The 12,217-nt window shown below is 42.5% G+C and overlaps 2 protein-coding genes across 4 annotated transcripts in view; one reads left to right on the top strand and one right to left on the bottom strand.

The window, feature by feature from the left end:
• mkrn2 (makorin, ring finger protein, 2) overlaps window positions 1-7,908 on the bottom strand; it is a 78,279-nt gene extending 70,371 nt beyond the window's left edge. For both annotated transcript variants that reach the window (XM_056272962.1, XM_056272963.1), the window contains exons 1-2: window positions 7,765-7,908; window positions 903-1,031 (exon numbers count right to left, since the gene is read on the bottom strand). In XM_056272962.1, the coding sequence (XP_056128937.1) occupies window positions 903-1,031; window positions 7,765-7,790 (155 nt within the window). In that variant the 5' untranslated portion in view covers window positions 7,791-7,908. The remainder of the gene's footprint in view (window positions 1-902; window positions 1,032-7,764) is intronic.
• Window positions 7,909-7,922: 14 nt separating this feature from the next.
• LOC130106733 (MKRN2 opposite strand protein-like) lies at window positions 7,923-12,198 on the top strand. 2 transcript variants are annotated; one of them, XM_056272965.1, is made up of 4 exons: window positions 7,923-8,312; window positions 8,396-8,454; window positions 11,136-11,364; window positions 11,461-12,198. In XM_056272965.1, the coding sequence occupies exons 1-4, from the start codon at window positions 8,062-8,064 to the stop codon at window positions 11,768-11,770; spliced, it is 849 nt and encodes a 282-aa protein (XP_056128940.1). In that variant the 5' UTR covers window positions 7,923-8,061; the 3' UTR covers window positions 11,771-12,198. The 2 variants fall into 2 exon arrangements, with proteins under 2 accessions (XP_056128940.1, XP_056128941.1); XM_056272966.1 differs by having other exon boundaries at window positions 7,925-8,312; window positions 8,396-8,442.
• The last annotated feature ends 19 nt before the right edge of the window (window positions 12,199-12,217 follow it).

Here is a 12,217-nt window from a genome sequence, read left to right as displayed (position 1 = left end):
ATCACACATGAACTCATGTCACACTGTGATAGATAAGATTTGTGTGTCAGTCTGTACACTGTCTGTCTCTGATCCACATCACATAGTAACTCATGTCACACTGTGATAGATAAGATGTGTGTGTGTCTGTCTGTACACTGTCTGTCTCTGATCCACATCACATAGTAACTCATGTCACACTGTGATAGATAAGATGTGTGTGTGTGTGTCTGTACACTGTCTGTCTCTGATCCACATCACATAGTAACTCATGTCACACTGTGATGGATAAGATGTGTGTGTCAGTCTGTACACTGTCTGTCTCTGATCCACATCACATAGTAACTCATGTCACACTGTGATAGATAAGATGTGTGTGTGTGTGTCTGTACACTGTCTGTCTCTGATCCACATCACACATGAACTCATGTCACACTGTGATAGATAAGCTGTGTGTGTGTCAGTCTGTACACTGTCTGTCTCTGATCCACATCACATAGTAACTCATGTCACACTGTGATGGATAAGATGTGTGTGTGTCAGTCTGTACACTGTCTGTCTCTGATCCACATCACATAGTAACTCATGTCACACTGTGATAGATAAGATGTGTGTGTGTCAGTCTGTACACTGTCTGTCTCTGATCCAATTCGGACATGAACGCATGTCAACCTGTGATGGTAATAAAGCTATTGAATCTTCATCAGTAATTGTCATAAAAGATACTGACACTGTCATTCACACTACTCTAAACGTTACTTTGAGAGTACTGAAGTGTTCATTACTCCCAGGATGGATAATTGTTGTCATTGTTAGCAAAGGTGGTGAAGACCCTGTCTGGGGCATCCACCTGTCACCATGTGTGTTGCTGTGAGGTGTGTAGGTTAAAGGTCAAGCCTGTGAGCTCACTGTGTGGCAGGTACCTGCAACGTTCTCCATAGGCGCAAACTCCTCTCTGGTAGTACTTGCAGATGGTGGAGGGTTTACTGGTGGTCGGGTCGTGGGAGAACAGACAGCGGCTTCCCTCTCGACACACACCATGGAGGAAATACCTGCAACCCACAGTCCATGTGTTTACTGTCCTAAAAACCCACAGTCCATGTGTTTACTGTCCTAAAAACCCACAGTCCATGTATTTACTGTACTAAAAACCCACAGTCCATGTGTTTACTGTACTAAAAACCCACAGTCCATGTGTTTACTGTCCTAAAAACCCACAGTCCATGTATTTACTGTCCTAAAAACCCACAGTCCATGTATTTACTGTACTAAAAACCTACAGTCCATGTATTTACTGTACTAAAAACCCACAGTCCATGTATTTACTGTACTAAAAACCCACAGTCCATGTATTTACTGTCCTAAAAACCCACAGTCCATGTATTTACTGTACTAAAAACCTACAGTCCATGTATTTACTGAACTAAAAACCAACAGTCCATGTATTTACTGTACTAAAAACCCACAGTCCATGTGTTTACTGTCCTAAAAACCCACAGTCCATGTATTTACTGTACTAAAAACCCACAGTCCATGTATTTACTGTACTAAAAACCCACAGTCCATGTATTTACTGTACTAAAAACCCACAGTCCATGTATTTACTGTACTAAAAACCCACAGTCCATGTGTTTACTGTCCTAAAAACCCACAGTCCACGTATTTACTGTACTAAAAACCCACAGTCCACGTGTTTACTGAACTAAAAACCCACAGTCCATGTATTTACTGTACTAAAAACCCACAGTCCATGTGTTTATTGTACTAAAAACCCACAGTCCATGTATTTTCTGAACTAAAAACCCACAGTCCATGTATTTACTGTACTAAAAACCCACAGTCCATCTATTTACTGTACTAAACACCCACAGTCCATGTGTTTACTGAACTAAAAACCCACGGTCCATGTATTTTCTGAACTAAAAACCCACAGTCCATGTATTTACTGTCCTAAAAACCCACAGTCCATGTATTTTCTGAACTAAAAACCCACAGTCCAAGTATTTTCTGAACTAAAAACCCACAGTCCATGTATTTACTGTACTAAAAACCCACAGTCCATGTATTTACTGTCCTAAAAACCCACAGTCCATGTATTTTCTGAACTAAAAACCCACAGTCCATGTATTTACTGTCCTAAAAACCCACAGTCCATGTATTTACTGTACTAAAAACCCACAGTCCATGTATTTACTGTACTAAAAACCCACAGTCCATGTATTTACTGTACTAAAAACCCACAGTCCATGTGTTTACTGAACTAAAAACCCACAGTCCATGTATTTACTGTACTAAAAACCCACAGTCCATGTATTTACTGTACTAAAAACCCACAGTCCATGTATTTACTGTACTAAAAACCCACAGTCCATGTGTTTACTGAACTAAAAACCCACAGTCCATGTATTTACTGTCCTAAAAACCCACAGTCCATGTATTTACTGTACTAAAAGCCCACAGTCCATGTATTTACTGTACTAAAAACCCACAGTCCATGTGTTTACTGTACTAAAAACCCACAGCCCATGTATTTACTGTCCTAAAAACCCACAGTCCATGTATTTTCTGAACTAAAAACCCACAGTCCATGTATTTTCTGAACTAAAAACCCACAGTCCATGTATTTTCTGAACTAAAAACCCACAGTCCATGTATTTACTGTCCTAAAAACCCACAGTCCATGTATTTTCTGAACTAAAAACCCACAGTCCATGTATTTTCTGAACTAAAAACCCACAGTCCATGTATTTACTGTACTAAAAACCCACAGTCCATGTATTTACTGTTCTAAAAACCCACAGTCCATGTGTTTACTGTACTAAAAACCCACAGTCCATGTATTTAATGAACTAAAAACCCACAGTCTATGTATTTACTGTCCTAAAAACCCACAGTCCATGTATTTTCTGAACTAAAAACACACAGTCCATGTATTTACTGAACTAAAAACCCACAGTCCATGTATTTACTGTACTAAAAACACACATTCTATGTATTTACTGTCCTAAAAACCCACAGTCCATGTATTTTCTGAACTAAAAACACACAGTCCATGTATTTACTGTACTAAAAACCCACAGTCCATGTATTTACGGTACTAAAAACCCACAGTCCATGTATTTACTGTCCTAAAAACCCACAGTCCATGTATTTACTGTCCTAAAAACCCACAGTCCATGTATTTACTGTCCTAAAAACCCACAGTCCATGTATTTACTGTACTAAAAACCCACAGTCCATGTATTTACTGTACTAAAAACCCACAGTCCAAGTATTTTCTGAACTAAAAACCCACAGTCCATGTATTTACTGTACTAAAAACCCACAGTCCATGTATTTACTGTACTAAAAACCCACAGTCCATGTATTTACTGTACTAAAAACCCACAGTCCATGTATTTACTGTACTAAAAACCCACAGTCCATGTGTTTACTGTCCTAAAAACCCACAGTCCACGTATTTACTGTACTAAAAACCCACAGTCCATGTGTTTACTGAACTAAAAACCCACAGTCCATGTATTTACTGTACTAAAAACCCACAGTCCATGTATTTACTGTACTAAAAACCCACAGTCCATGTATTTACTGTACCAATCACCCACAGTCCATGTGTTTACTGAACTAAAAACCCACAGTCCATGTATTTACTGTTCTAAAAACCCACAGTCCATGTATTTACTGTACTAAAAACCCACAGTCCATGTGTTTACTGAACTAAAAACCCACAGTCCATGTATTTACTGTACTAAAAACCCACAGTCCATGTATTTACTGTACTACAAACCCACAGTCCATGTATTTACTGTACTAAAAACCCACAGTCCATGTATTTACTGTACTAAAAACCCACAGTCCATGTGTTTACTGAACTAAAAACCCACAGTCCATGTATTTACTGTACTAAAAACCCACAGTCCATGTATTTACTGTACTAAAAACCCACAGTCCATGTATTTACTGTACCAATCACCCACAGTCCATGTGTTTACTGAACTAAAAACCCACAGTCCATGTATTTACTGTTCTAAAAACCCACAGTCCATGTATTTTCTGAACTAAAAACCCACAGTCCATGTATTTACTGTCCTAAAAACCCACAGTCCATGTATTTTCTGAACTAAAAACCCACAGTCCATGTGTTTACTGTCCTAAAAACCCACAGTCCATGTATTTACTGTTCTAAAAACCCACAGTCCATGTATTTACTGTACTAAAAACCCACAGTCCATGTATTTACTGTACTAAAAACCCACAGTCCATGTATTTACTGTACTAAAAACCCACAGTCCATGTATTTACTGTACTAAAAACCCACAGTCCATGTATTTACTGTACTAAAAACCCACAGTCCATGTGTTTACTGTACTAAAAACCCACAGTCCATGTATTTTCTGAACTAAAAACCCACAGTCCATGTGTTTACTGTACTAAAAACCCACAGCCCATGTATTTTCTGAACTAAAAACCCACAGCCCATGTATTTACTGTCCTAAAAACCCACAGTCCATGTATTTTTTGAACTAAAAACCCACAGTCCATGTATTTTGTGAACTAAAAACCCACAGTCCATGTATTTTCTGAACTAAAAACCCACAGTCCATGTATTTACTGTCCTAAAAACCCACAGTCCATGTATTTTCTGAACTAAAAACCCACAGTCCATGTATTTTCTGAACTAAAAACCCACAGTCCATGTATTTACTGTACTAAAAACCCACAGTCCATGTATTTACTGTTCTAAAAACCCACAGTCCATGTGTTTACTGTACTAAAAACCCACAGTCCATGTATTTAATGAACTAAAAACCCACAGTCTATGTATTTACTGTCCTAAAAACCCACAGTCCATGTATTTTCTGAACTAAAAACACACAGTCCATGTATTTACTGAACTAAAAACCCACAGTTCATGTATTTACTGTACTAAAAACACACATTCTATGTATTTACTGTCCTAAAAACCCACAGTCCATGTATTTTCTGAACTAAAAACACACAGTCCATGTATTTACTGTACTAAAAACCCACAGTCCATGTATTTACGGTACTAAAAACCCACAGTCCATGTATTTACTGTCCTAAAAACCCACAGTCCATGTATTTACTGTCCTAAAAACCCACAGTCCATGTATTTACTGTCCTAAAAACCCACAGTCCATGTATTTACTGTACTAAAAACCCACAGTCCATGTATTTACTGTCCTAAAAACCCACAGTCCATGTATTTACTGTACTAAAAACCCACAGTCCATGTATTTACTGTACTAAAAACCCACAGTCCATGTATTTACTGTTCTAAAAACCCACAGTCCATGTATTTACTGTACTAAAAACCCACAGTCCATGTATTTACTGTACTAAAAACCCACAGTCCATGTATTTACTGTACTAAAAACCCACAGTCCATGTATTTACTGTCCTAAAAACCCACAGTCCATGTATTTACTGTACTAAACACCCACAGTCCATGTATTTACTGTCCTAAAAACCCACAGTCCATGTATTTACTGTACTAAAGACCCACAGTCCATGTATTTACTGTACTAAAAACCCACAGTCCATGTATTTACTGTACTAAAAACCCACAGTCCATGTATTTACTGTTCTAAAAACCCACAGTCCATGTATTTACTGTCCTAAAAACCCACAGTCCATGTATTTACTGTCCCAAAAACCCCCAGTTCATGTATTTACTGTACTAAAAACCCACAGTCCATGTATTTACTGTACTAAAAACCCACAGTCCATGTATTTACTGTACTAAAAACCCACAGTCCATGTATTTACTGTACTAAAAACCCACAGTCCATGTATTTACTGTACTAAAAACCCACACTCAATGCATTTACTGTTCTAAAAACCAACAGTCCGTGTATTTAGTGTACTAAAAACCAACAGTACACGTATTTACTGTTGTAAAAACCCACAGTACACGTATTTACTGTACTAAAAACCCACAGTACACGTATTTACTGTTGTAAAAACCCACAGTCCATGTAGTTAGTGTACTAAAAACCCACAGTCCATGTATTTACTGTTCTAAAAACCAACAGTCCATGTATTTACTGTCCTAAAAACCCACAGTACACGTATTTACTGTTGTAAAAACCCACAGTACACGTATTTACTGTTGTAAAAACCCACAGTACACGTATTTACTGTTGTAAAACCCACAGTCCATGTAGTTAGTGTACTAAAAACCCACAGTCCATGTAGTTAGTGTACTAAAAACCCACAGTACACATATTTACTGTACTAAAAACCCACAGTCCATGTAGTAAGTGTACTAAAAACCCACAGTCCATGTACTTAGTGTACTAAAAACCCACAGTCCATATACTTAGGGTAGTAAACACACCGGTTATAATCAGATACATATTAGTTTACGATTAACGGTCCAGCTACAAGACTTGGATACGGTATGAAACCACATGAAGCCTTTATGCTGCAGCCAGCTTTCACTGCCGAGCCTGAACCACTATGTGAACACAGAGCACCCCGGGCTGAGGTTAGCTAGTCCTGAAGCCAGACTATGTGAACACAGAGCACCCCGGACTGAGGTTAGCTAGTCCTGAAGCCAGACTATGTGAACACAGAGCACCCCGGGCTGAGGTTAGCTAGTCCTGAAGCCAGACTATGTGAACACAGAGCACCCCGGGCTGAGGTTACCTAGTCCTCAAGCCAGATTATGTGAACACAGAGCACCCCGGGCTGAGGTGAGCTAGTCCTGAAGCCAGACTATGTAAACACAGAGCACCCCGGGCTGAGGTTAGCTAGTCCTGAAGCCAGACTATATGAACACAGAGCACCCCGGGCTGAGGTTAGCTAGTCCTGAAGCCAGACTATGTGAACACAGAGCACCCCGGGCTGAGGTTAGCTAGTCCTGAAGCCAGACTATGTGAACACAGAGCACCCCGGGCTGAGGTTAGCTAGTCCTGAAGCCAGACTATGTGAACACAGAGCACCCCGGGCTGAGGTTAGCTAGTCCTGAAGCCAGACTATGTGAACACAGAGCACCCCGGGCTGAGGTTAGCTAGTCCTGAAGCCAGATTATGTGAACACAGAGCACCCCGGGCTGAGGTTAGCTAGTCCTGAAGCCAGACTATATGAACACAGAGCACCCCGGGCTGAGGTTAGCTAGTCCTGAAGCCAGACTATGTGAACACAGAGCACCCCGGGCTGAGGTTAGCTAGTCCTGAAGCCAGACTATGTGAACACAGAGCACCCCGGGCTGAGGTTAGCTAGTCCTGAAGCCAGACTATGTGAACACAGAGCACCCCGGGCTGAGGTTAGCTAGTCCTGAAGCCAGACTATGTGAACACAGAGCACCCCGGGCTGAGGTTAGCTAGTCCTGAAGCCAGACTATGTGAACACAGAGCACCCCGGGCTGAGGTTAGCTAGTCCTGAAGCCAGACTATGTGAACACAGAGCACCCCGGGCTGAGGTTAGCTAGTCCTGAAGCCAGACTATGTGAACACAGAGCACCCCGGGCTGAGGTTAGCTAGTCCTGAAGCCAGACTATGTGAACACAGAGCACCCCGGGCTGAAGTTAGCTAGTCCTCAAGCCAGACTATGTGAACACAGAGCACCCCGGGCTGAGGTTAGCTAGTCCTGAAGCCAGATTAGAGCCCAGCCGTCCCGGTGCAGCGGCGGGCACGTTAGCATGCGGCTAACGACTCTGACGCAGATTGAAGCGCGGCGTGAGAGAGGGGGAATAGAGGACGGGCGAGGGCGTAGCACAACACGACGAGCCTGGCGTGGCCGAAGACTTGGGAAATTCACCTGCAGGTCACTTGCTTGGTGCTCATCTTGAACCCTCACGAGCATTGGCGTAGCGCTCGATGTGCTGTCATGTTAGGTGTCTCCTCGAAATAGCTCCGACCGACCAACTTCCGGGATGCACAGATAAAGCGTTCCGTACGCCACGCAGGGCCGGGAAGTCGGAACGTCTGATGTTTTGAACTCGGCTCGAGCCTTTACGTGAACGCGCTGCCCTCGCGCCGCCGCTGCGCTGCCATATTCCCTATTTAACGTCCAGTATAACAACCGTCCGTGACGTCGGCAAGCGGAGCGGCTCTCATGGATAACAGGGTGTTGAGGTTCGGACACTGCGGGAGAAACATTTACACCTTTAACGACCTGGACCCGGAACCGGACCAACCCGCGAGCTCACAGGTGAGAGAGCCCCCCGCCAGGTGTCCGGTCTGCCACGAGCCCGTGAGCTTTGGACTTGTTGACGCCCCGGTCCTGGTTCTACCCCCCTTCAGCAATGGACACGACGCCACCTGCGCCTTCGTCGTCGCCTGCCAGCTTGGACCAGCCTTCATCAGGTCCGACCGAACCAACCGTTAGACTTCCCGTCTTTCTTTTTTCTTTTCTTTTCTTTTCATTTGGATCTTTGTCTTCTCCACAGTGAACAGAGCAACACCGAGCTTCATGTCGGCATCACCAACTCCACAGGTGACTTGCTGGGTTCGTCCCGTCCGGACCGCTGTACTGTTCTCCTGCCCCTGGTTCCCCAGGCTCCCATCTAGACGTGGCATGTAGTGGTACACGGTGTGTTGTGTCCTGCAGTACTGTGTTCACAGTGTTACTGTAGTACTGTGTTCACACTGTTACTGTAGTACTGTGTTCACAGTGTTACTGTAGTACTGTGTTCACACTGTTACTGTAGTACTGTGTTCACAGTGTTACTGTAGTACTGTCTTCACACTGTTACTGTAGTACTGTGTTCACAGTGTTACTGTGATACTGTGTTCACACTGTTACTGTAGTACTGTGTTCACACTGTTACTGTATTACTGTGTTCACACTGTTACTGTAGTACTGTGTTCACACTGTTACTGTGATACTGTGTTCACAGTGTTACTGTAGTACTGTGTTCACACTGTTACTGTAGTACTGTGTTCACAGTGTTACTGTAGTACTGTGTTCAGAGTGTTACTGTAGTACTGTGTTCACACTGTTACTGTAGTACTGTGTTCACACTGTTACTGTGATACTGTGTTCACAGTGTTACTGTAGTACTGTGTTCACACTGTTACTGTAGTACTGTGTTCACAGTGTTACTGTAGTACTGTGTTCACAGTGTTACTGTAGTACTGTGTTCAGAGTGTTACTGTAGTACTGTGTTCAGGGTGTTACTGTAGTACTGTGTTCAGAGTGTTACTGTAGTACTGTGTTCACAGCGTTACTGTAGTACTGTATTCAGAGCGTTACTGTAGTACTGTGTTCACAGTGTTACTGTGATACTGTGTTCACAGTGTTACTGTAGTACTGTGTTCAGGGTGTTGCTGTAGTACTGTGTTCAGAGTGTTACTGTAGTACTGTGTTCAGGGTGTTACTGTAGTACTGTGTTCAGAGTGTTACTGTAGTACTGTGTTCACAGCGTTACTGTAGTACTGTATTCAGAGTGTTACTGTAGTACTGTGTTCACAGTGTTACTGTAGTACTGTGTTCACAGTGTTACTGTAGTACTGTCTTCAGAGTGTTACTGTAGTACTGTGTTCACACTGTTACTGTATTCACACTGTTACTGTGATACTGTGTTCACAGTGTTACTGTAGTACTGTGTTCACACTGTTACTGTAGTACTGTCTTCACAGTGTTACTGTAGTACTGTGTTCAGAGTGTTACTGTAGTACTGTGTTCACAGTGTTACTGTGATACTGTGTTCACAGTGTTACTGTAGTACTTTGTTCACACTGTTACTGTAGTACTGTGTTCACAGTGTTACTGTAGTACTGTATTCAGAGTGTTACTGTGATACTGTGTTCACAGTGTTACTGTAGTACTGTGTTCACACTGTTACTGTAGTACTGTGTTCACACTGTTACTGTGATGCTGTGTTCAGTGTTACTGTAGTACTGTGTTCACACTGTTACTGTAGTACTGTGTTCACAGTGTTACTGTGATACTGTGTTCACAGTGTTACTGTAGTACTTTGTTCACACTGTTACTGTAGTACTGTGTTCACAGTGTTACTGTAGTACTGTATTCACAGTGTTACTGTGATACTGTCTTCACACTGTTACTGTACTACTGTGTTCACAGTGTTACTGTGATACTGTGTTCACAGTGTTACTGTAGTACTTTGTTCACACTGTTACTGTAGTACTGTCTTCACAGTGTTACTGTGATACTGTGTTGAGAGTGTTACTGTAGTACTGTGTTCACAGTGTTACTGTAGTACTGTATTCAGAGTGTTACTGTAGTACTGTGTTCACAGTGTTACTGTACTACTGTGTTCAGAGTGTTACTGTAGTACTGTGTTCAGAGTGTTACTGTGATACTGTGTTCAGAGTGTTACTGTAGTACTGTGTTCACAGTGTTACTGTGATACTGTGTTCAGAGTGTTACTGTAGTACTGTGTTCAGAGTGTTACTGTAGTACTGTGTTCACAGTGTTACTGTGATACTGTGTTCAGAGTGTTACTATAGTACTGTGTTCAGAGTTTTACTGTAGTACTGTGTTCAGGGTGTTACTGTAGTACTGTGTTCAGAGTGTTACTGTAGTACTGTGTTCACAGTGTTACTGTACTACTGTGTTCAGAGTGTTACTGTAGTACTGTGTTCACAGTGTTACTGTGATACTGTGTTCAGAGTGTTACTGTAGTACTGTGTTCACAGTGTTACTGTGATACTGTGTTCAGAGTGTTACTGTAGTACTGTGTTCAGAGTGTTACTGTAGTACTGTGTTCACAGTGTTACTGTAGTACTGTGTTCACCTAGTTACTGTGATACTGTGTTCAGAGTGTTACTGTGATACTGTGTTCACAGTGTTACTGTGATACAGTGTTCAGAGTGTTACTATAGTACTGTGTTCAGAGTGTTACTGTAGTACTGTGTTCAGAGTGTTACTGTAGTGCTGTGTTCAGAGTGTTACTGTGACACTGTGTTCAGAGTGTTACTGTGACACTGTGTTCAGTGTTACTGTGATACTGTGTTCAGATTGTTACTGTAGTGCTGTGTTCAGAGTGTTACTGTAGTACTGTGTTCAGAGTGTTACTGTAGTGCTGTGTTCAGAGTGTTACTGAAGTACTGTGTTCAGAGTGTTACTGTAATACTGTGTTCAGAGTGTTACTGTAATACTGTGTTCAGAGTGTTACTGTAGTACTGTGTTCAGAGTGTTGTGTCTGTGGTGTGGTGCTGCAGGTGTAGTGTTCAGCTATACAGAGTTGGGGGTTCAGAGTCAAACTCATGGCTGGGAGCAGTGTCTCACAGTACCTCTGGTCGCCCCTGACAACTGCAGCTCCAGTCTGATTGCCACTAGCAACAACACAGCTCTTCAGGAGCCCCCTGGCAACACCAGTGTGAGCTTCAGGAAGTACTGGGACAGCCAACTGGAAATGTTTGCTTCTTTGAACACATGGACGCCAGACAGGTCTTGTTGAAGCTTTTCATTTGAATACTGAATGACACCAAGCAGATGAGGGTACACAGAAGAGTTAGGTAACAGTCTTCTGTTATTTCTCTTCAGCTTCCTGGTGGAGAGGGAGTTTGGCTCCTGTTGCTACGGTTTTGCTCTGGGTTTCATCAACCATCTGAGGAGATTAGAGGGCCAGGAGCCTGTTTGCCCAGACGCCTTTACCCTCCGACACATCCTGCCCAGGATGGCAGCTTCCTCTAAGTATCTGTCGCTCTGCCAGCACATCAGACAGCACGGATACTACAGCACTGCATGTACAGTACACAGCGAAACGCCGCCTGGAAAGTCTTCTGAGTCCACACCAGCCGAGCCTGAACCAGATACGGGCCGCCCTGTCCACGAAGCAGAACAGCTGTACTAGAGGTGGAGTCATGAAGCTGCTGGTATTTGCAAAGGTGTTCTCAGCCTGTGGAAATAACTCAGCCAAATATCAGCTGGCATGGACAGAACATGAGCCTCCATTACACATGGAGCAGGTGACCGGAGACACTGACCGACTGACTGACTGGTAACCAGTCAGAACACACCAGCAGACTCAGCTTACTGATCTGCTGTGGAAACAGGCAGCCGTTTCTCATACGTGTGAACATCCGTAAACACTGAATTACAGGCGGTGAGGTTTATTTTTTTCAGAAGTATTTTTATTGGAGATGTAGGTACAAATACAGTATCCAATAGTAACAAATATCTCCACATTTTATAGTTTTAGAAGAAATGCAAAACAGACAGAACAGACAAAACAACAGATGAACCCCCGTGCCTGAGGAGTATGGGAAAATAAAATGACAAACCATGTGTCAGTGTCATG

This window comes from Lampris incognitus, chromosome 2 (assembly GCF_029633865.1).
Source record: "Lampris incognitus isolate fLamInc1 chromosome 2, fLamInc1.hap2, whole genome shotgun sequence".
Taxonomy (NCBI): domain Eukaryota; kingdom Metazoa; phylum Chordata; class Actinopteri; order Lampriformes; family Lampridae; genus Lampris; species Lampris incognitus.
Note: the sequence above shows the minus strand (reverse complement) of the source record. Positions and strands in the feature narration are given on the sequence as shown.

What these genes read in the sequence shown, in the direction of transcription:
- LOC130106733 (XM_056272965.1), top strand. Translation starts at nt 8,062, where the DNA reads ATGGATAACAGGGTGTTGAGGTTCGGACACTGCGGGAGAAACATTTAC. An exon ending in CTTGGACCAGCCTTCATCAG is followed by an intron (nt 8,313 to 8,395) that starts GTCCGACCGAAC and finishes TCTTCTCCACAG; the next exon opens with TGAACAGAGCAACACCGAGC. An exon ending in CTCCACAGGTGACTTGCTGG is followed by an intron (nt 8,455 to 11,135) that starts GTTCGTCCCGTC and finishes GTGGTGCTGCAG; the next exon opens with GTGTAGTGTTCAGCTATACA.